At 33.5% G+C, this 25,772-nt stretch overlaps 2 protein-coding genes and 1 pseudogene across 2 annotated transcripts; 2 read left to right on the top strand and 1 right to left on the bottom strand.

Moving 5' to 3' along the window:
- Window positions 1-1,548: 1,548 nt before the first annotated feature.
- alphaSnap (Alpha-soluble NSF attachment protein) lies at window positions 1,549-17,582 on the top strand. Its single transcript, XM_072546295.1, has 4 exons — window positions 1,549-1,739; window positions 2,846-3,042; window positions 3,096-3,492; window positions 12,755-17,582. Exons 1-4 carry the CDS (start codon window positions 1,651-1,653, stop codon window positions 12,945-12,947), a joined length of 876 nt encoding a protein of 291 aa, XP_072402396.1. The 5' UTR covers window positions 1,549-1,650; the 3' UTR covers window positions 12,948-17,582.
- On the bottom strand, window positions 14,016-22,618 carry LOC140452191 (polyadenylate-binding protein 4-like). The gene is given in 2 exon segments (XM_072546293.1): window positions 14,016-20,784; window positions 20,787-22,618. Coding segments are annotated over 2 exon segments (1,575 nt in total). The 5' UTR covers window positions 22,246-22,618; the 3' UTR covers window positions 14,016-20,668.
- On the top strand, window positions 22,529-25,755 carry LOC140451676 (polyadenylate-binding protein 4 pseudogene; annotated as a pseudogene).
- Window positions 25,756-25,772: the final 17 nt, after the last annotated feature.

The raw sequence follows: 25,772 nt of genomic DNA, 5'->3' as shown, positions 1-25,772 counted from the left end.
TTTCGGGATCAGCTTTGTTATTTAAACAATGTAAGAGATCTTAGACATGCTATCATTGAAAATGCTTCAACTATTGAGCTGCGTGGCTTCTCTGACGCCAGCCAAGCAGCGTATGGTGGCGTCATTTACATTCGAAGTATTGATCAACAAGGTAATATATCGATGCGTCTCTTCTGTGCAAAGACGAGAGTATCTCCTCTAAAGATAATTAGCCTTCCTTGGTTGGAACTTTGTGGAGCCTTGATATTGTCTCGGCTCGTGAAGTAAGTCACATAATCGCTCAGTCTTCAATTTTATGATAATATTCTTTGGACAGATTCCACTATTGTACTAAGTTGGATCCGAGCCTCGCCACATATTCTTAAAATATTCGTGGCTAATAGGGTGTCTGAAATTTAATCCAACACTTCGTCTAGCTCTTGTAGACATGTCGGTACCAAGAATAATTCTGCGGATTTATTAACGCGAGGTGTGGAACAGAGTTGACTTATGTTAAAAACAATTTGGTGGCATGGTCCTCCCTTCCTCATGGAATCTCCTGGTAGTTGGTCGTTCCTAAGTATTCAGCCTGCGCAAGATCTTCCAGAAACTAAGAAAGTTACTTATTTTTTGATCACAAGCTTCGCGAAATCTGTTCCGTTCCAGAATTTTTTTTCGTTTCCGTTTTCCAGACATTTCTAAAGGAACATCACAACCTTTCTAAGGGAAAGTCGCTGTCTTATAAGAGCAAAATCCTCTCTTTAAATCCTTTTCTGGATAATGATAGAGTAATCAGAGTAGGTGGTAGATCACGCAACTCTAAATACGGTTTCATAAAAGGCATCCAGTCATCCTTCCTGTAGATCATCATGTTACGACTATAATTTTTCGGTCGGAACATTTCAGGTTGTTTTACGCTGGTTCTCAGCATTTATTGGCTGTCATTCGTGAACGTTTTCGGCCTATTTTCACCCTTATTTCTGTATACACTTTTTATCGAGTCGTTGAAGCATGAAGACGCGCTTAATTCGTACTGTAGTCATTTGTAAATAAAAGTTCTACAATTAGTATCTACATTTGTAATTTCAAACTAAAATAAGAAGTGTATACAACAATAAGAGTCAGCAACAAGCACATAGTGAAGTTTTTCTTTTCTGATTTTGCTCGTTTTTCGATCTTATTTTCTATAGTGCCAAAATATCTAGTTTATATTTTCCCATCTGCTGGTTTTTGGTTAAAAACCTTACCATTTACAACAATATATTGTATTCAATTTCGAAAATAAATAAATTATCAAATCCGACATATCATTTCCAAGTAGATCAGTAGTTATAATCAATTTTTAAAAAGTATTAAAAGTAACCATTTATTGAAAGAAAATATATCAAATTAATACACAAAAGATAGTTAAAATCTAACTTCTGTTAAAACGGAACATAATATTCAATTATTTCAAAATCTAGAAGAATTTGTGACGTCATCTTATCTTAAACATTTCATATACCCTCAGAACACAAAAAAATAAACCACATAGTCTATCTATATACATTTGACACAGAGACAGTTGACATTGACAGTGGGGACACCTATTCTGGCAATTGGAATTAATTTGTCAATATAATTTTTTGTGGTGAAATTCTGTGTTGTAGAAGAAAGTAATATTATTAAAAAATGTCGTCAAACGTTCAAAAGGCTCAGCAGTTGATGGCGGATGCAGAAAAGAAAGTATCATCTAGAGGTTTCTTTGGATCGCTATTTGGGTAAGCTAGTTTGATTCAGAGATTTCCTTTGTTGCATTTTATTATATTTTATAGTTATATACCTCAAATTATTCTAACTCACAGCATCATTATTGTAATATGCACATATTAGAGTATTTTACTAACCAACCAGCATACCTTTACTAAAACTATGCGTTTCTTAAAAATTGTTTTACTTGCCTTAATGAAACTATATCAGCGTTGTAGTACTTTAAATTAGCAATAATAATGTCAACTCTTGTAAGAACCGTTGCATTTAAGAATAATAAGGAGCAGAAGAGCTTAATTTGTCATTTTAAAAGGTAAATTAGATGTAAGCCTTCCTATATTGATTGAAATACCTTGGACTATTATAAATATATCGTAAATAAATAAAAATTGATGGCTAATAACATGGACTGACAATTTAGGTTAACTAATACAAAAATCTGTTAAAATCAGCTTTCATTGCAGACACAAATATCCTTACAGTGCGTAATCAAGCTACTGTGAACATGATATAAGTATTACCTGACATACATTAATATTGTAAAGATAGGACATGTCCTGTGATGTGCTAGCAGTCATATAGCACCCAGAATATTAGATTTATTTTAAGCAATGGAAAACAAATATCCTCTACAGTTCTTTTTCAAATGTTCCTTCTAAAAATTCAAAACAATATGTACAAATTTTACACACTATTATAAAAGGAAGGCAAATTTGATTGGCAAGTTTTGTTTTACACTAAAGATAATATGAGTATTTACAATCACCTATTACTAGTAATCGTATCAGCTATTGTAATGATTTTATGGAAGGGTATTAGACAAAATACACAATAACGTGGTATAGATAATGATGAAAAATTTGCTAATTTTCTTTAATAATTGTGATTTTATTGTAATATATCTTTATCTATCAGCTAAATATACTTCGATTAATCAGTTTTCTTCATTAAATAATAATTTTGTCATTATTGCATCTATTTTTGTGATTTACAATGAATCTATTATGTTATATATATATATATATATATATATATATATATATATATATATATATATATATATATATATATATATATATATCTGATATTTAAGGTTTTTATATCAATTGTATTGCAGGGGATCAAGTCGTATTGAAGATGCAGTGGAATGTTACACAAGAGCTGCAAACCTTTTTAAAATGGCCAAGAGTTGGGATGCTGCTGGCAAAGCCTTCTGTGAGGCTGCTAATCTGCATTCAAGAACTGGTGCTCGTCATGATGCTGCCACTAATTATATAGATGCTGCAAATTGTTACAAAAAAGCTGATATAATGGGTAAGTTTCATGAAAATTTAAGCTGCTTTTAGATTAAAGTTTGTTGTTTTCAGAGGCTGTAAACTGCTTCATAAAAGCTATAGACATTTATACTGAAATGGGTCGCTTTACAATGGCTGCAAAACACCATCAGACTATTGCAGAAATGTATGAGACTGATGCTGTGGACATCGAAAGAGCTGTTCAACATTATGAACAGGCGGCTGATTACTTCAGAGGAGAAGAAAGCAATGCTTCTGCCAATAAGTGTCTTCTTAAAGTGGCTCAATATGCAGCCCAACTTGAAAACTATGAAAAAGCAGTGGGAATTTATCAAGAAGTAGCTTATGCAGCTCTGGAAAGCTCTCTGTTAAAATACAGTGCAAAGGAATACTTATTCAGGGCTGCCCTTTGCCACCTTTGTGTTGATGTACTCAATGCACAACATGCTATAGAAAGCTATATTTCAAGGTAAGCAATCTACCAATATTTTATACCAATTAATATTTATGTAGAATTGTACTATCAATAACACAGATAATGTTTGGAGAGGACCTGATTTTTCATCATTGAACTGTTGTTTATAAGGCACATTGCAATATTAATATATTGATCATATCTTAGAATATTTTCTCCTTCCATTTGCTACTGTTGTAAGTCCTGATTAGCATTACATGCAGGATAATGCAAGACCACATACTACAGCAGCAGTAAGAAATTGGTTTCTTAATGCGGATAGTACGCTTTTACTTTGCCAGATCTTAATTCCATCGTGCATCTATGGGATATGTATCAGAGACAGAGTGCTCCTCATCTTCATAATGTTCATATTAGACAAGGTCCTCAAGACCTTACACAGGATTAGATCCTATTGCCTCAAAACGAAATTAATAATTTAATTTTAAGCATGCCAAAGTAGTGTCAAGCTGTAATTAATGCTGCTGGAGGAAACCCAGATTATTAAACATATTTGTTGTTAGATGTTTATGTTTTACATTAACTTTTATGTTAAGAATTTTTGTTAACTTGTACAATACTTGCTTTTGTTAGATTATTTCATCATAGAGAAATCATAATACACTTAAATTAAAATTATTTCATTGCTGACTAATAAGGCATTATAAGTTTTAAAATACAATCAAAATTGATGTAGATATGAGCAAAAAAACTTGTGTTCCTTAGACACTTACAGTGTGTGTATTTTGTAGGGTAATATATATTTTAATTATCAGTTGTGGGTTAATTTTGTTTTAATTTGAGGTTTATTTACAATGAAAACATCAAGTACTAATTGCCTTTCTGTGAAAATCACTAAAATACTCATCAAAACATTTAAATTTTCAATAAGACTGTAGGAAAGTTATTTGTATTAAAGCACTGGTCGCCAAAATTCTGGAACCTTTACAAAAATTTTGGTTTTGTTATAACCATTCCTATTTGTCACACGACTTATGTTAAAAATTGTGTTTATATGGGATTAAGCCACAATTTATTGTAATGAAAATTACATTTTTAACTAAAAATTTGACATTAAAAAAAAAAGATTATTTAAGAATTATGTTAAAAAGAGTGTATAACCGCCAAAGTTGTTGAAGAGGTTATGTCTTTTCAAAATTGAAAGTTGAGTTGGCCACAGTGTTGAATGCAACAGCCATGCTTTGGTTGAAAAGATGGGATGGATATTTGGATATGAGGCCAAATGGATAACACATCATCTACATATCTCCACTATACTGTGGGTTGTTTGTCTTGTTTATGTACAATGCTTTGTTCGAAATCTTCCATAAATATATCTGCTAATAATGGAGATAATGATGAGCCCAGGCTAATCCTAAATTTTGCTTATAGAAATCATTGATAAGTTGAAAATAAGTATTGTCGATACTTTAAAACGATATTTTAAAACATTATTTTTCATTCGTTTGGCAACTTTGGAATTACCGAGGAAACTCCGAATTACAATTCCAACCCAGAGATAGCTGTAAAACTGGTTTTTATTATTTTATGGTAGAACAAGTGCCGATCAACATTGGCGTTTCTGAGGGTAGTGCATGTGTTGCATTTTGTGAGTATATTTTATGTGATAAGTTTGTAAACTTATTGTTGTCAATACTGTTTTATCAATACTGTATTGTAGTATTGATAAAACATGTTATTGATAATAAGAGTGCATTTGTTTGTCGTTTTATAGTAAATTTTTAGTTATATTCTGTGATTAAGATTTGGTTTGAGTTTTATTGGATTTTTGGTTTATAGTGAATTTAGTTATATTCTGTAATTATTTGATTTGAGTTTTATTGCAGTTTTGGTTTATAGTGAATTTTTAGTTATATTCTGTGAATATTGAAATACAATGGACGAAAAACTGAGTTGTTCCAAGAGAAGACAGCAAAATTCTGATGTTGATTCCAAAAATGAAATGCCGCAAAAGAGACGGAAAATGTTAACGTCCGAAGAGAAGGTAATGATACGAAACGTTTATGAAGGAATTGTCGGCAGAAAAATGGCATTAAATGTTAGCCAAGCGGTCAACATTTGTAACAGACTAACAAAAGTATCCGTTAGCTGTGTTTATCGTGTACTTAAAAATACATCGGAAAATAAAAAGCAAGAAAAATGTAAAACTACAGGTAGGAAAAGCATTGTTTTGGATGACGAGACAAGGAATATTATACAGCGAAAAATTCGTTCATTTTATTTTCGGAGTGAAATTTCAACACTGAAAAAAATTTCTCAAGAACTCGAAAACGATGACTCCTTACCCAAAATATCTCGTAGAATCTTAATCAGGACCATGCGCGAAATGAACTTTCGATATGTAAAACGCAACAGAAAAAGTATGCTATTAGAAAAAAATGAAGTTATTCTGTGGAAAAAAAAAAATTTAGAAGAAATACGCAAAATTCGCAGCACTGGACGCAAAATATATTATTTAGATGAAACCTGGATTAACGAAGGTCATACAGTTGGAAAAGTTTGGTAAGATTTAAATGTCAAAAGTAAACTCGAAGCATTTGTAGAAGGCAGTCTACAGGATTAAAAGCTCCATCAGGAAAGGGACGGCGTTTAATCATCACCTATATATAGGAAGTGATAAAGGGTTCCTTATTTTAAGAGAATCTTACCAAAATTGTAACCTGGGTGTGTGGTTGTTATGGACAATGCTCCATATCATAGCCGCAGACTAGAACAATTACCGACGACGGCATGGCGGAAAGGGAGAATTCAACAATGGCTTACAGAAAAGGGGATTGCATACGAAGAATCAATGATCAAAATTCAGCTACTTTACATTGCATGGTTAAGGAAAAGTAAATATCTTAAATATGCTGTGGATGAAACTGCAAAAGATTATGGTGTCAAAGTTCTGCGTTTTACCACCTTATCATTGCGAACTTAATCCCATTGAACTTATTTGGGTGCAAGTGAAAGGAGAAGTAGCACGCAATAACAAAACTTTCAAATTAAACGATGTTAAGGAACTTTTGATTCAAGCAATCCTCCATGTAACTCCAGAGAAATGGGCTGAATGTATATGCCACATAATTAAGGAAGAACATCATATGTGTTAACTTGACACTCATGTCGAAGTTTTACTAGAGCCAATTATAATTACATCAGGTGAAGATAATAACAGCGATAGCAGCACTGCATCTTCAGATTTAGACAGCAAATAGTATTTTCTAATAGTTCAGTAAGAACATCAGCATAAAAAACCAAAAACAAAAAAAAAACGAGAAAAACATAGTAAGTGTGTATAGTGTTTGTGTTTAAATAGAATAGTACAATGTTTTGTTACATCAAAAATTATTTTTATTCTGTTTTTATAGAATTTTATTTTGTTTTGTAGGATTTTATTTTGTTTTGTTTTATACTGTTTAAGTGTTTTGTTCATTTGATTTAATGGGGCAATATGGCTGTTGGCGGACACCCATTTAAAAAAAGTAACGCGCCACAAGGCATATCTCTGGGGTAGTGTGGAAACTGTCTTAAAATTTGTTTTAAAAAAATTTCATTGTGTAACTCTTCCGCAACAGCCGGGTGCCATCAGTAAGCTTTCTGCAAAATTACATGTTTTTTATAGCTGTTTGTTTCTGGCATTATGTATTTTTAGGGAACTGTAGGGAATAAGCCACAAAATATTTATTCATAGGTTTAATTTACTAATGTTTCGACCTCTATATAAAGAGATCGTTTTCAAATATACAAATGATAGTAATATTGATTTTTTCTATACCTGTTTGCTTGTGGCATTCCGTATTTTTAGGGAGAATGTTGAAAATAAGCCACAATACATCTATTTACATGTTTAATTTACTGACGTTTCGATCTCTATTCCAGCGACACTTTTTTAAAGTTAAAAAAAAAGAAAATAAATAATATAAGATTATATAAATATATAATTATAAACAAATAAAATAAATATAACTATAATTTATATCTTTGAAAACGGTCGTTTGATATAGAGATGGAAACTTCAGTAAAAACCTGAAGATAAATATATTGTGGCCTATTTCGAACAATAATATTTAAACAGTATAATATAATTAACGTTGAAATAAAAGTGAGTGTACGCCACTGGATTTTCTTACGTCTTTCCCCACTTCTCCGCCTTAAAGGATGAATCACTCTTCCAAATAGTGGAATTATAGCTATGGAGACCTGCACAAAGAAGTGAAAGATCAAGTACAAAAAGCAACCTTCCATAGAGGTATTAATCCGCCAAAGAACAAGCAGAATTGCATATAAAGATGAAGAAGAAGAAATTCTACAGATTAATTATTGAGCTATCAGTTCTTAAAGTTTTTAATGAAATTGCAATTTTCGCAGTATGTCACACAGTATGTCAACACAAAGAAATTTCATATTCCTTACACACGTATTTAGTTTTCCTCTCTTTATTTCTGGGACATTTTGAACATCGTCCTTGCTGATTAGGTTTCCTTTTCTTTGCAGGCGGTTCGGAATTTTCACCTAAAATCTTTCGGATACTGCTTCTCAACTCTAGATAATTTTAGGTTACTCATTCTTTCTCTTTGATAGTCTTCGATCAATTGGAAGCCCATTTTCTTCAGGAAAAGCCTTCTAGCAATGTAAGTCGTTGTTTTGTCTGTGAATGATCTGGCTATTGATTCTTGCAGTGTTCATTAGAAAGAAAAAAATTTTCAAAGGCCAGCGACGACTGTGCGTGCTACATTATACGTTGGAGATTGCTCGTCTACTACGTCAACTCCGCCTGTGGTCGAATTATAAAAGGAAATAATTTCAGGCAGCTTATTATGATGAGTATCTTTTACTGTTGTATCATGGTGGAGAGAAGATAAAAGTAAAAACTTTTCCTTTCTTTGGTAGATACGAAAGAAGAGTGTATCTGTTCTGAAATCCAAATGCACTGGAAAAAACTTCCCTTCCTTTCCCTTGCAGGAATTCTATGGGCAAAGCAGGCTTATTTTTCCTGATAGTACCTACTGCAGTTAAATTATGAGTCCCACGCAACTTTACCAAGAGGTCACGACTAGTGTACCAGTTATCAAACGTTATATTGCGTTTGGTTTCAGACACGGGAGCAACCGATCTTTCTACAATGTCTTTCGGGGAATTGCTAACTCGGAATGGTCCTTCGGGCTGTTGTCCCACACACACCTCCATATTGAGTAGGTAGTTCGTACGTGCGTCAACTAATGCGAACTGTGTGATGGATAGCTCTTTCGGGGCGACAGACTCAGTAAAACACAGGTTTGAAATAAAAATAAATCTATTAATTTAGTATATATACAATAAATAAAAATAAAAAGGAATTCTACGTTGTATACTTATACAATAAATAAAAATAAAATGAATTCTACGTACCCGTCTGGATCCCGCGATGAATGAAGTCCCCGGCGAACGTCTATAAAAGAAAAGAAATTAATTAGTACTAATAAGAAATGAAATAGGGGGAAATCGATCGCGCGCAGATTTATACTCGCTGTCGCTTCAATTCAGCGAAAGCTCCGAATATACTCGCAAACAAAATATTTAGTTGTGCAGACTCACGGCAATGTTCAATACACAATACCGATGGGTTCCGCTTGGTTAAGGACAGTACGATCCTCAATACGGAAATCTCTCTGCCCCGGTTGGCTCTGTGCAGATCCACGGTAATGTTCAATACACAATACCGATGGGTTCCGCTTGGTTAGGGACAGAGTACGATCCTCAATACGGAAATCTCTCTGTCCGGGTTGGCTCGCAGGTTCACTACACCGGCGAGTCAGGGAGTCTAGAGCGCTAGCTACAAGACTGTCTAATCCCGCTATTCACACGCCTTAAATAGCCGTTCCGAATCCCACTTCGCCGTCACGTTGTAGAAGTGGATGCACAAATATTGACACTCCCACGGTTCGAACTGTTAAACGATCAGAACATCGTTACAACTGAACGGTTCATGTTTCTCGTCAATTGTCAAAAATTCAGAGGGAGAATATGCAGATTTACAATTTTCCACAAACCTGTCGAAAAAAGCTCTGATATGAGCTAGTTTATCTAACTTGCTTTTTCTTCACGGTTTTTTTTTTGTTATCGAATCTTAGACATGAAATTAAAAATTCGAATCGACGTTGGCTCATTGTGCAACGGAAAACGTCCATTCCTGTTTTGTCAGTGTTCCACAATTCATAAAATGAGGATGGTTATTTCTGAATGCACCAGGCAGGTAAAGGAGCCCCAGGAGGCCTTGATTTCTATCACAGAGAATTTCCATAATGTGGAGAGTTCTTCTAACTTTCAATTTTTCTGCAATTCGTTGGTTAGTATACTTAACCAAGTCAGCAATCATTTGCCCATCAATAAATAGCAGGAAGCACTCACAATTGGTGTCTTGACATGCTTTGCGTGATTTTTGATTCCCGGTAAATGTGTAATTAAGTTTTCTGCTCTTGTTCGAACATTTCTGTTATTGGGTTCTTTATTTCATTTCATTCCATTCTTTCCGCAATAATAAAAACCTTGCCTGATACTTTTTACAACAGCTTGCTGATTTCCATTCTCTTCTTCTGGTTCTTGTTCCATATCGGGATAATCGCTGTGATACTTACATTGTCAATATTGTCTTCTGTCTCTGAATCATCTTGATCAATAAATTCGTCTTCATTTTCACACTCTTCCCACATACGCATGAGATGAGCCTGCTATTTTTCGTAGTCGCCCATTATTTACAAATCTACGAGGGTGAAATTATGTATAATATGGCTTAAAAACGGAAAAAATAGACTTGCGAGTTTCGACACGTGGGGCGTGACAAACCCCAGACAACTTGAAAGCGACACCACGCACCGTATACTTATAGATTGTCTCAAAGTGACTAGTCTGTACAGGGTAAATGCACAACATCGATGCCATACTTCTTTGCAAACTTGTATTAAAATAAACGTCACTTCTTACTACTTAGCTTAATCCATCTTTTGTGTTGAGGGTAGCTTAAGTACTAATGCCCACTACCGACCCTGCCTGGCTTCCTTCTGTCAGTGGTTCTCAAACATAAATAATATTTGCTACAACATACTTGGGTTAAATTAAAATAAAATAGAAATTAAGAAATGCCTTTTATTTATGTCACACAAGCAGTTTGTTTTTAATTCTACAGTATGTGCTAGCGATACAAACCATTTGTTTATAGATTTAAATAAAATCGAATAAAATAAAACTAAAATATAAAGAAACATTTTATTTATGTATTGTTTCGTTCAAAAGTTAAGGGGGAAGGACTTTTAAAAACCGCACTGTATATGTTGGCAGTAACAAAACGTAGAAATATCCGAAAATAAAACTAATAAATAAGTTGAAAATAAAAGAAGTCATTGTATTTAATTTCGTGAGTAAGTAATAATAATTGTACACAATTATATCTAGTTCCTTTTTCTGTCAATCGCTGTCACATTTAGTTTCTGCTTCACTATCATCATTATTATCGTCACTGTCATCACTATCTCCGTTATTTATATTTATAATAATTGGTTCGATATCATCCAACAAATTATCAATTTCCCACATTTTTTTTCTGTTGCTATTACGTGGTTTACGTAGTTTTTCCATTTCTCTGGCATAATGACCTGGTACGCTGTTGTCAGACCACGAACAAAAGCATCGCGATGAGATGTAATTGTTTTATCAACCCATTCTTTTTTCACACTGTGCCCGATATTTACCCATGATTCATCCAAATACATTATGTTGTATCCTTCTGCACGCTATTTACGAATTGCGCGTAAATAACGATGACACCACGAGATGATTTCTGGTTTTTCAATCAAAATTGAATTTCTGCCACGTTTTATAAATACAAAATCCATATCACTCAGCAAGAGATGTAGCGTGGCCGTGAAAAGTTGGGCAAAGTTTCTTCGGCATTTACAACAGCTAATATGGTGTTTATTGTTGGTGGTATGTTGTCACGAAAAAATTGATGAACTATTCTATGAATTTGGCCCATGACACCTTCATCGTACTTGTTGTCACGAGAATTACCAACCTTTCGCTTCTTGGGCCTGCTCTTTGGAGATTGTAATCCAGCAGGTGATAAATATTCCTGTCGTATGCGAAACAGAGTTTTTTCGCAAACACCACTCATTTCTGACACTTTCCTAATTACACTTGATACAGAATCGTTGTTATCCTGATTAAGATGATAATTATTAATAATATTCATTAGTATCTGCTTCTCCGAAAGTTTCAGAGCTTTTCCACGTTTCCATTGAACTATTTCCTCCATTTTGCAGTAAAAATTTGACGTCAAATATAACAATAGCCAACAACAGAAAATAACATTAATTGGCAACAATAAATCACAACAACAGCCACCAACAAATAATAACAACAACAAAACAGTAACAGTACTTTCAAGATGGTACAAATAATCGTAACTCAAATATGTTTACGCGCTCCGAAGAACAAATAAAGAATAATTAAGGCCCTAGATGTATCAATTTTTTAAATATATTCTGTATAAGAATTACTCTAATTGCTTCTTAATTACTGAATAACTTAGAAGAAAGTATTTGCAGTTGATATCAACCAAAATTACAAATTCCTTACACATTATGGCAGTAATTAGCACCGCAGGGATATAAATAACTTTTTAATTTTGTCAGTTAGTAGAAATTACCGGAATTATTTTAAACTTTGAAACAAATGTTTATTTAATGCACATTTTATTATCCTACTGCTATTAATAAAAGATAAAAGTTGATAAGTTACTATTAGCAAACGATATTTGTAAATTACATAAAATTGTACGTGAGGACTTGTTGAGAACTCCTGGTTTATTCGGTTTATTTTGAAAGATAGACAATAGAGAACGCCATCGCTCACTGCATAAAACTGGCAACGTCTTGGCGAAATTCCCGTAAGGTTAGGATTGCATCTTACCCTGTACAGACTAGTCACTTTGAGACAAAGTATAGTTGTCGACCGACCTGACTGCATCAAATTGTAGATAAATATGTATTCGAAAGCTACTGAAGCGCTGTTGACGTTTGGAGTGAAATTTGAAGTTATAACGGTTACTCTCTGAACTTTGGGGTTTCTCACACATCTCTAAGCCGAAATATAATTAAAAATATAAATAAAATTGTATTGATAAACTATATAAAATGACAATAATGAGACGGGTGTTGCTGGAAAACAATAACTTTTGTAAAGTTTCCATAATTTTGGCCACCAGTGTATATATCACTAATATTTTTTTCTTTGATAGGTATCCCGCATTTCAAGATTCCCGTGAATACAAACTTTTGAAAACCCTCATAGAAAGCATCGAAGAGCAAAACGTAGATGGATATACAGAAGCCGTCAAAGATTACGATTCAATCTCTCGTCTTGATCAGTGGTATACTACGATTCTTTTACGTATTAAGAAACAAGTAAGCGAAAGCCCTGACTTACGTTAAGACGTATCTAGAAATTTCTTATTAATATTTCTTTAAGTGTTATTTAAGAGACCCATAGTTTATTTATTGTTGGAATATTATTTGATTATGTCCGTATACATGAAGTTATTTAACATATAACAATTCATATAGCATTTTTAAATATGGAAGCGATACATTTAACATTCATTTTATACATAAAAAATTAGTATAGCGTTTTGCAAGTTATAGTTTTTGAGGAAAAAGTTATCAAATGGGCAAATTCATTTTAGTTCGATAGTATGATAAGATTAACGATAATTTTAACGAAATAACTGTATAAATATTGAATAAAAATACGTAAGTATTGCGCATTTATCAACTAATTTTATTATTTGCTCATATAGGTTTTCATTTTTCAATTTTTGAAATTGTTATTCTTGCTATTAGAGTAAAAAAAGACATTAATACAGTTGGTACTACAATTGCTTACTACATTAGCAGGCAAATCTTGGTTAACACAACACCATTATCTTATATCAAACTCTAGAAACAGCTTGTAAAATTATATATAATAAGCACTGTTATAACGATTTCTTTTAAATAGTTTCTCATCATTTAACACCATTGCATGCTTTGTTTAGAGTGTACTTATTACTAGGCAGAATAATGATTATTTTAATAAAGACTTTTGTAAAAACTTGCTTTTTAAGTAGTTTTCCATTGGTCGCTTTTTTTATCCTTGAGATCATTATTAGCCACATCATTATTTTAATATTATTCACCAACCTTACACATTCGACTACGGTGGTATTGATGCAAATATTGCTACAGGTAAATGCTTTTTTGTTACTTCGATTTTCTTTTTTGTTGACGTTTCAGTAAAAAATTTTCTTTATCAACCATGAGTCCACTGTGCATTTATTTGCAATCTCTTCCGTCCCTATCTCCTTTTTGGTACAATTTTGGTTATCTTTGAATACTTTTCTTATTCCCACAATCTAAGAGTTAATAAGAAAGTTGCAATACAAAGAAAAGATCAAGAATATGCAAAATAATCACAGAATCTGTAAAAATAATGTCAGATCGAGAAGCACATTTGAAAGGTCACTTTCTTTGTTATGTTTTTCTTACTTTTAACCCTCAACTTGCGTCGTGGTTTATTCTGCCGTTAACTGCGTCCTCATTTTTTTAGTTTTTTGTGAAATTAATAAAGACAATTCATTATTTCCTTATAATTTGTAATAATTTAAGATAGAATAAAACCATGTAAGCCCATTTTCTATTTATTTTTTATTAATAATGACAAATGCTAAAACAATGTCACATAACTTATTTTTCAATGTTTTCTGACAGCGTAACTTAATTTCTTACAAAAGAAATATAAAAATTAGAATCACTATTTCTTCCTTGATTTTTTCGTTTCATATAAAGAACAAGGAACTAAAATATACAAACTCTCTAGTTAAAATATATTATTACCAACAAAACTGCAAATTATAGTAACATTTTTCTAAATGCAATTCTTGCAAACATGCCCTGCAGTCGCCGCACATGCGTCGGGAACATTTTTTTGTCATTCTTTCGATCAGAGATACCATATATCTTTCTTTTCTGGTTCTGATTATTTAATTCTCCCCTCTCTGCTTCAGGTAAAGCTTCTCTAGTATTCTCCTGATAGCCATGCGAGGCTCCCTAGGTAATCGAAAATTCTTATATTGAGATATGGTTCTGCAAGTTGTCTTGCAAGAATTTTATAAAAGGCTTTTCTCTCTATGGCTTGGTTGTTTTTATAACATCCATGTAAAATGTGTGCATTTACACCCACAATATTCAATATTGTAAAAAAATAGTCATTGGCCATCGCCTAGTTCGCCGGTTAGTGGAATATGTGGTACATTTTTGATCTAGGGCATCCACACCGCCTTTTGTTTGATTATAGAAGCAAATGATTTCGGGTGTACCAGATTGTATGTCCTCACATTCGGTATGGTACATTGATGATATTAACACAAATGCCTTCCCGTTTTTTTTTAACGTAGAAAATTATAGTGTAATCATTTGTAAAACCATAAATCGAAGATCCTTCAGTTCTGCTCCGACTTGGAAGGAACTGCATAGGTATTTCCTTTCTGTTTCGCTTGAGCGTGCCAACATAGGTCAGTCCCCGTTGTTTTTAACTCATCCATGACTTTTATGGATGAAAACCAATTGTCTGCTGTGATATTTCGGTGTGAAGTAGCAATTGGGTGACACAGTCTCAACACCGCATGTGTTGGTTTCATGAAACATGTATCCTCATTTGTTAGAGAAAAACCATCATTATCCTTACCACAGTAAATTGTAGAGTAATATAAGATCGATCTAAATTCTTCCTTTGTTAGTTCTCTCAGTTCTGTTCTATCAGAATTGCTAAATTTATCTTGAAATAACAATATCTTTTCATTTGTCCGTAGAATTATTTCGTTTTCCATATCCTCTGTGAACAGAAGGCTCCATATTTTTAACATCACCACATTTTGCAGGTCCTTTTAACCCCGGAAGAACTTTTACCAGATTGTGTTTTTTTGTTCTAATATTCAAATCTGGATAGGTCGGAACAGCAGACCATTTGTATCGATTTTTACCAAAATAAAACTTTCCATTTGTTGTTTATGGTCCCTCTTCTTTTTCACCTATACTTTCTTGTGTTTCAGCATTGTCCCCCTGATCTTCCTTTTCAGAATCAGATTTATGGTCACTTTCTGGAGAAAAATCTTAGTCGTTGTAGTCCTTATAATAACTAAACTCGCTTTCTAATTCATCATACCACCGCCTTACACTTTCATCAAAATTAGGCTCTCTGAAATACACTCTTTTGGAAGAACCTGCCATTTCGGAAATAAAACACTATTAGCGTCACATCAAATGAACTTTTCCGCTGGCTATTAGTACCAAATTAAAGGTAAATGGCGCGGCTAGGCATAAATGCAAAATTTGCAAGTTTTACATGGATTTAAAAAATACTGGGGGTCCTCCTGACCCCACAACGCCAGTTGAGGGTTAATATCCTTTCCGCAATCACTCAATTATTTTTCACATCCAAGATTTTTGGAAATTAATTCTTTAATTTGCTAAATCCATTATTTGTTTATTTTAATTCTAAGTGATAGGAGATTTAATATTTAGTCAATTAGGTACTGGCTTCACCATGAGTGCAATGGTGCAGTCATTAATAGAATCATGTTATTTTTAAACGAAAATCCTGAAACCACGAAAACACTATTGTACATATCATACCATCAAGAAGACAGAGTATGTATGGAAGATATAAATGTAGACTTTAGGAATGGGTCAAATGATACTCAGTAAAAACTCTCGAAGTAGGTGAAATTTGGTTTTCAAGGGAAGAACATGTTTATGTAAAAATCAACCATGAGAATTTGGACACTAAAAGCATTGTCAGAAACGAAATAAATTAGCGTAAATTTGAGCGGCTTTGTTCCACTTTTGAAGTCTGAATATTTACATTAACATGACGTCTATCGCCTTTTGACGTCGTCTATCTATCGTCTAGGTGGTGTACCTCTGCTTTTTCTGTCATTCATTCTGTCCCAGGGCCCGCCCAGTTCCAATTCGGTCATACTATGTGCTCTATGATATATGTGACTTATTTCCAAGTTTCTAACCCTGTCTCTAAGAGTCAGTCTAAGTATCGACCGTTCCATCCTTCTTTGGGCTACTCGTTTGGTTGGTGTGGCCTGGATTAAGAAAAGTGTTTCGCTTAAGTAAGTCATGACTGGCATTACAATTGGTCGAACATCTTTTCCAAATAATTCCAAATCCCCCTCCAATTGCTTGAAAGCATGTTCCAGAACTCTTGTCTTCTTGTCCGATTTCTCTTGATTTTTATACATTTTGTATCTTTATGTAATCTTACAGTAATGGTTGCATTATTGTCTATGTTTCTGATTAGTTGGAGTACCAACAATCTATACAACTTTCCTCTAACGTTTTTAATGCTGTTGTACCCAAGTTTTTCCTAAAATCTGCCTGTTACCTAGGTTGATAAAAATCTAATTTTGTGTCCAGTCTATTTGTTATGATTCTTGGAAATAGCCTGTAGAGGTTGTTATGGGTTCGTAATTCTCGAGGTCTGTTGGATCACCCTTTTTGTTTATTAAAATGATGTGCACTGTGCCATCTTGTTGGTGTTTCGCGTACATGATCCTGTTGAAAAATTAAATCTTAACACACATGTGAATGTGGTGGTTGGCACAGGGTTAATTTTGATATCAAAATGTGTCCGCTGAAAACCAAAGTTCACGCCTTTAGCGATTTTTTACAGTTCCAATATCATCTGACATGTGTATATACCAATAACGATTCTTTGTCATAAAAATATTGGCCAGACTAGTTCACCGTAATAATGTAATTACATTTGCCTATATATCTTGTAAGTTCTTTGTATATATATATTTGAGTAATGCTAGGTGTGGCTTCCATAGTTATATATTTATAAACTTCCGCCAGTAAAGATAAAATTATCTAGTACATCCTTTTTTGAATATTTTGTTATTTAGTTGATTTATAATTTATATGCAATAAAACTTGATCATTACTTGAATCTAACTATTAGTAGTATTGACTTTGTTTTTATACTGTTACGATATTTATTAATAAACACGGGTTCGTCAACTACTATTTTTATTTCGATAGCAATATTCCTATTATACTTATAACTGATGAAATATGCTCAAAAAATATACCAATAGAAATGTGCTTTAACTGTTGTTCCAAGTCTACTTTACACTAGTTATTTAGTCGAAAAGCTAGTGATTTAGGTACTAACAGTGCTTTAACACCAAAAATTTAGTCTAGTAGACCGTTTTCTTCTTTCACAAACACTCCGAACGTATCATTTTAGTCGACTTCATTAGCTGCCGCAAAAATAAAGTTTTAAAAAGTCTTCCAATGACAAAAACAGCAAATTAAGTAATCTGCATAGACGGATTTGGAAAGCACAATGAACGTACCTGAGATTTGGCAGGCCAGAGATAAGGTTGAAAGGGTTTATAAGCTTAGTTGCTATATTACTTTGCTGCCTGGTCATCTTGCAAAAGGTCACTTACTTGATTGCTAGCCTAGAGCCTAGGTTTTATGCGTGTTCCAAATGCATGTATGCAGTAATGCCAAATATAATGTAATCTATGAATTTTCATTTTAGTTTTACCACTTCTATTCATTTATTATTCGATCTGTTGTTTCTTGAAGATGTGAAAGGACTGATAAAACAGTTTTAGTGGTGTTGTATCTCCAGGTTAGTAGAAAGGGAGACACTTTAATCCACTTAACTTTTACCTCCGCATGATATAACGTCAAATGACACGTGACATTTTGTATGACATTTGACACAGAACGTGACATATTATGTGACATTTGACGCAGAATGTGACATACTGTGTCAAATGTCACGTTCTACGTCGAATGTCACATCCTATTCTTTCTACTCGGGTCTTTTGAGTTTCGACTTCCACGTCTTAATTTCTTTGATTTTATTCTTTCATATATTTTTATTCTAGTTAAGACAATAATGGATTTTTTTAAACAAAGATAATTTTTTTTCCATTTCTATTTAAATATTGTTTTCAACAGCAAACGTTTCCTTCAATAAATCGATTCTGGCACGAGCCGTGTAAAATGTTGAAATCGCAGCTCCTTTACAGCAAGATTATTCCATTCAGAAACGAAAAGGTCAGTGATCGTGACTCGGTAGAGGTCACCATTTACTGCAACGTTCTGGCCAGCATTCTGACAACCAAACTACTCATCAAACATCAACTTGTGAACTGTCAAATTGGTTGCCATAAAAAAAGTATTTTTAACTTTCTATACATCCAAAAGTCACCCATTATTACGTTGTCTATAAGATCGTATCTATTTATAACCAATTCGATTATTTTTGTAAGGCAGGGGTCTACTAACAAACTCGAAAGTTCTTGCAGTTCGAAGATCCTCCGGTGCTAATTCTGACTCACTAACTGTTTTCTCGATTTTTCTCAATTCTGCACACAACCTCTCTTACAATCAGTTGAAACCCGATTTTCCAAATAATTTTTGGAATCACCGCTGCAAATAGTGCAGTATGAACTTTTATCTTTAGAAAATACTCAGCATTGCTACACCTCTTTCTGGAATGTTTCTTCTCTTGGTTGACATGTTTTATATACCACGTAAGGTATCATTTTCCTAATTTCAATACTCACACTAAAAAACTATACGAGATACTCATAACACTCACTATATTATGATGTTCATATAGATTTCCAAATTTTATTCTGGTTAGGGATTGTTACAGCTTTGTAGATATTGTGCAGTACTGAATTTCGGTACATAATTCAGTAAACTTTAACACATAACCCGAATCTTCCTCGAAAAATATCTTCAGACTTAACGTCATAACTACCCATTTAATTATTTTTTATTTCAATTATATTTCTCTATAAGTGTGTTATTTTGACCAATACCTGTATTCTGAAATGGGTGATGCTTTTTCTCTAGTAAAGTCTGCTGATATTTAAACCGACTAGTGAAGATCTTGGTCCTCTTTTCGTCTGTCTGCCTAGAGAAATAAATTCATGAATTCGAGGTGTGTTTACCCGTTAAAGGAATAAATAATCTAATTACAAATTTATTATCGTTTAGAAGAAAGCAAACCGCCCCACGTTGTGCGCCTTTGTGTCACACTCTGCTTAGCTTGGTAACTAATACCTATATAAAGGAAAAACAATAAGGATGGTTTATCATTAGTAAATAAAATAGATAAAACTACTTAAATGGTATTTGGGTCCTCAAACTATGTGTCCAAAATACTCCGTTTTTCTTCTCTTTATGGTGTTCTCCATCAATCTGAAAACACTCTCGTGGGAAGTGTGCAAGTCGTGCAATATTAGAATCCGGCGTTAACACTACATTTCAAACGTTGTTTGAATTTGTTCAACATTGTTGCTTATATTTTGATACCGCTCCTTTAACTTGCTTCATTTATCAAGTTTAACAGTGTTGGAAGGTCTTCTACAATTGTATAATATCCACTACTTTTGTAAAGATTGGTGTATCATCTGCAAATCTAATATTATTAATTGTTTCTCCGCCAATTTTTAATCCTCCTGGTCTGCCATCGAAGGCTTCCTCGAATATTTCTTAGGAATATAAATTAAAAAGATTTGACGATAATACGCAGCCTTGTCATACTCTGCGATGTAAGGGCAGTCTATTGGTACAACCTTCTTCAGTTTGGACAGATGCTACTTGGTTATAATATAGATATTTTCGTAGTCTTAAATCACGGTTACTAACTCCTGCCGTTTCCATGCATTTAAACAGTGGTGACTTTTCGTAGTCAATGAAACAAATATAGATGTTTTAAAAAGAGTTTTGAATGAATGGTCATTGGGGCAACAGGTATAGTATGGTCTACAAAGCATTTTTTTCAATATAAGAATACCTAGTTTGTTTTTCAAATTGTTCCAGATATAAACATTACAAACATTTTTTAAAAACATAATATAAAATAACACAAATTTAACAGTATATTTTTACCAGTAATTATTAAAAAAGCGTAAAATAAACATTTATGCTATTTTTTTCAATTATTTCTAATTAGCAAAATAGTAAAATATAAGTATGTAATAAGTTTAACATTATTATAGGTCCAATAACACAAAAAGCTGAACACTTATGAATATAACAACCCATGAATAAAATCTTACAGCATAAAACTATTAATCTTTCACTAGGATCACCTTTTTGAGATTAGCATTATGAGCTTGAAGCACAGCAATGGCCTCGTTGACTCTGGCCTTCAATGAATCATTCAATGAAGCCCATTATTTGGAATGTCTCCACCATTACCAACTCCTGCTAGCGCAGGCCTGGCAGAATTGTTGGAGGAGTTGGTATACTTGCTGTTAGGCCTTGAAGGTGCTGTTTGTTGGCCAGTAATAGGTCTTGCGTTGACAGAATTGCGGGTATTAACAGAAATTCTAGATGAAACCCTATGTGGAGAATTTATTAATGCAAAGTTATATGTACCATTGGGTCTGATAGCATTGGAAACAGTAGGCCAACGTGCAGGTGGTCTGATATGGTTTATGGAATTAATGTGATTGAAAAACCTTGGTCCTTGGGCGACTGTTGGAAACAAGAAAGGTGGTGTAGTTGTAGGGAAAGTTAGACCATTTTGAATTCTTAATGCTTGTGCTCTTTGAAGATGTTGACTATTCAGGTATGCTCTGCGTTCTTTTTTTCTTTGAGCTAGACCCACATAAAGAGGTTTATTTCCAATCATTTTTCCATTCATTTCAGCAACAGCTTTAGTGGCTTCTTCTGTGGGTGTATAACAAACAAAACCAAAACGTTTGCTTCTACCATTCTCACGCATTACTTTAGCTGAAGTTATAGTACCATAAGGGGCAAATTCTTTCTGTAATCTTTCATCGTCAAAACTATCATCCAAATTTTTAATGTATAGATTAACACCTTGATAGAGTTCATAACCTTCTAAGCGAATTTTTTCAATTCTTTTCGTTAATTCATTATACCGCTCAATTTTCTTCTCTGCTCTTGCTAAATATAACACTTTTCCATCAAACTCTTTACCATTATATTCTTCAATAGCTGCATGTGCCGATTTTGCCTCTCTGTAAGCCACAAATCCAAATCCTTTAGATGATCCATCCATATGTCTCATCACCACACAACTTGTGATTTCACCAAACTTGTTAAACATGGTAGCAAATGTATCATCAGACATAGCTGTCCCAAAATTTTTGACATATATATTAGTAAATTGTTTGGCACGTTCACCAAGCTCTCCCTCTCTTTCTACTCTAGGAATAAATTTTCCAGCAAACACCTTTTTACCATTGAGTAACATACCATTAACTTTTTCTATAGCCTTCTTTGCATCCTGTTCATTTTCAAAATGCACAAACCCATAACCTTTTGAATGACCATTATCATCTATTGCAACTTTACAGCTGAGGATATTTCCAAATGCAGAAAATGTATCAAACATGGCCTTGTTGTCAATACTTCTATCTAAGTTTTTAATAAACACGTTGCCAATTCCAGATTTTCTTAGGGAAGGATCACGATGACACCACATTATACGAATAGGTTTACCTTTTAGCAAATCGAAGTTCATGGTATCCATAGCTCGTTCAGCATCCATTACCTGATTGTAGTTTACATAGCCATATCCCAAAGACTGTCTGGTTCTTGCGTCACGACAAACTCGAAGCGAAAGAACTTGACCCACCCTATTAAACTTCTCGTATAGCACTGCTTCAGTAAGCATTAAGAATTCAAAATGGTCTAACTTTCCCTACAACTACACCACCTTTTTTGTTTCCAACAGTCGCCCAAGGACCAAGGTTTTTCAATCACATTAATTCCATAAACCATATTAGACCATCTGCACGTTGGCCTACTGTTTCCAATGCTATCAGACCCAATGATACATATAACTTAGCATTAATAAATTCTCCACATAGAGTTTCATCTAGAACTTCTGTTAATACCCGTAATTCTGTCAACGCAAGACCTATTACTGGCCAACAAACAGCACCTTCAAGGTCTAACAGCAAGTATACCAACTGCTCCAACAACTCTGCCAGGCCTGCGCCAGCAGGAGGGACGCAAGAACCAGACAGTCTTTGGGATATGGCTATGTAAACTACAATCAGGTAATGGATGCCGAACGAGCTATGGATACCATGAACTTCGATTTGCTAAAAGGTAAACCTATTCGTATAATGTGGTGTCATCGTGATCCTTCCCTAAGAAAATCTGGAATTGGCAACGTGTTTATTAAAAACTTAGATAGAAGTATTGACAACAAGGCCATGTTTGATACATTTTCTGCGTTTGGAAATATCCTCAGCTGTAAAGTTGCAATAGATGATAATGGTCATTCAAAAGGTTATGGGTTTGTGCATTTTGAAAATGAACAGGATGCAAAGAAGGCTATAGAAAAAGTTAATGGTATGTTACTCAATGGTAAAAAGGTGTTTGCTGGAAAATTTATTCCTAGAGTAGAAAGAGAGGGAGAGCTTGGTGAACGTGCCAAACAATTTACTAATATATATGTCAAAAATTTTGGGACAGCTATGTCTGATGATACATTTGCTACCATGTTTAACAAGTTTGGTGAAATCACAAGTTGTGTGGTGATGAGACATATGGATGGATCATCTAAAGGATTTGGATTTGTGGCTTACAGAGAGGCAAAATCGGCACATGCAGCTATTGAAGAATATAATGGTAAAGAGTTTGATGGAAAAGTGTTATATTTAGCAAGAGCAGAGAAGAAAATTGAGCGGTATAATGAATTAACGAAAAGAATTGAAAAAATTCGCTTAGAAGGTTATGAACTCTATCAAGGTGTTAATCTATACATTAAAAATTTGGATGATAGTTTTGACGATGAAAGATTACAGAAAGAATTTGCTCCTTATGGTACTATAACTTCAGCTAAAGTAATGCGTGAGAATGGTAGAAGCAAAGGTTTTGGTTTTGTCTGTTATACATCCACAGAAGAAGCCACTAAAGCTGTTGCTGAAATGAATGGAAAAATGATTGGAAATAAACCTCTTTATGTGGGTCTAGCTCAAAGAAAAAATTGTTGAGAACGATAAAAGTACGCAAGACTGCATACCTTGGACACATACTGAGAAATAATAAATATAGTCTTCTGCAGGTCATCATGCAGGGTAGAGTCGATGGCAAAAAGGGAATAGGTAGAAAGAGGAAGTCATGGCTGCGAAATATTCTAGACTGGACAAACATGACTGTAGACGAATTATTCCACGTTGCAAAAGACAGAGAAGCTTTTAAAAATGTGGTCGCCAACCTCCGTTAATGGGGACGGCATAGGAAGAAGAAGAAGCTCAAAGAAAAGAAGAACACAGAGCATACCTGAATAGTCAACATCTTCAAAGAGCACAAGCATTAAGAATTAAAAATGGTCTAACTTTCCCTACAACTACACCACCTTTCTTGTTTCCAACAGTCGCCCAAGGACCAAGGTTTTTCAATCACATTAATTCCATAAACCATATTAGACCACCTGCACGTTGGCTTACTGTTTTCAATGCTATCAGACCCAATGGTACATATAACTTAGCATTAATAAATTCTCCACATATAGTTTCATCTAGAACTTCTGTTAATACCCGCAATTCTGTCAACGCAAGACCTATTACTGGCCAACAAACAGCATCTTCAAGGCGTAACAGCAAGTATACCAACTCCTCCAACAACCCTGCCAGGCCTACGCTAGCAGATAAGTGTTCAGCTTTTTGTGTTATTGGACCTATAATAATATTGTTAAACTTATTAGATACTTATATTTTACTATTTTGCTAATTAGAAGTAATTGAAAGAAATATCATAAATGTTTATTTTACGCTTTTTTAATATTTACTGGAAAAGATATACTGTTAAATTTGTGTTATTTTATATCATGTTTTTAAAAAATGTTTGTAATGTTTATATCTGGAACAATTTGAAAAACAAACTAGGTATTCTTATATTGAAAAAAATTATTTGTAGACCATACTATACCTGTTTCCCCAAATATACATGTTCTTGCGAAATTCACAACTTTGTTGGAGGAGTACACAGATACAGAATAGTGCTTCTCGGATTCCTAAGCCAATTGTAAAGCAAAAACTGTTCATCACCAATTTAGTTTTCGAAGATACGGAATGTGCGGTTTTGAATTATTTGCAAAAAGATCTTAAATGCATGACTCATCAGACTAATAAGTTTAAATTCGCCGCATTTCGTGGGTTTACTGTTCTTTGGTAATGTTATGAAGAGCTACTCAATACAATCTCCTGATATTTTGCCCTCATTATTAAAGAAAGTGGTTAAGCAGGCGATACTCCTCGTGCAGAAGTTTAGACATTTCGGCGGGAATTTTGGTCATTTTGGAAAAGACCAATGACATATTCTTCCCATTCTTTGTCGAGAATTTTTCGTTGGCAGGTAAGAAAGTTTTTTACAATGATTGAGGCTGTCGTGCTTTTTCTGGTGGTCTTCGATTTTGAAGGTACACTATACTAATTCTCGAATTTCTTTCTCTGTACAAAAGAGGACATCAGACTCCTTCAAAGCACGTCAAAATAAATACGGTTTCGTACGGTTTCTTGTGCAAACATGATAGTAAATATGGAATTGAACGTTTGAAACACTATAAGATTATGAGTGATTTTGGAGGGAAAATTTATTAGAGGAAATTGTGACTAAGTATAAAAGTAACTGTAGAGAATAATTAAATGGAACGTTATAACATTACAGTACAATATTCATTCTTTGTGAGACGCATTATATATAACACTGTATTTATTTGATATACTCATCAAGTCACTATGTCTTGAATTGAAAGTAATGAACAAGTACTTAGAACATAATCGTCTTTTACCGCTTTCTAATCCAAAAACTTGTAAGCAATTGTTAAATAATTATCTATTAGAAAAACTACAGTCAACATGTAGTTATCATCGAATCGCAGTAAACCAATTATATTATTTTAGAGTATAAGACTATGATTTAATTTGCTTCAGTTGTTTGATAACTTTAGGACAAAAGCTTTTTTTATAACTATATTATATTTTAGATTTTCAAGTACTAGAAAATTTAGAAAATGTGAAATATCCCCTGTTTGTAAAGAAATGAAAAATTTCAAAATTCCTACTTTGTGATAATTGACATTTTTATGCTTGATTTATTTTTGTTTTTTTGTTTTGATTTAATAAACGTATATTTTTTTACCTTATTTTTTGTTTCTTTTTTATTTACACTATTTATTTTATAATACCT

This window comes from Diabrotica undecimpunctata, chromosome 10, assembly GCF_040954645.1.
Source record: "Diabrotica undecimpunctata isolate CICGRU chromosome 10, icDiaUnde3, whole genome shotgun sequence".
In the NCBI taxonomy this organism is placed as follows: Eukaryota; Metazoa; Arthropoda; class Insecta; order Coleoptera; family Chrysomelidae; genus Diabrotica; species Diabrotica undecimpunctata.
This window is presented reverse-complemented; position numbering and strand designations above follow the sequence as displayed.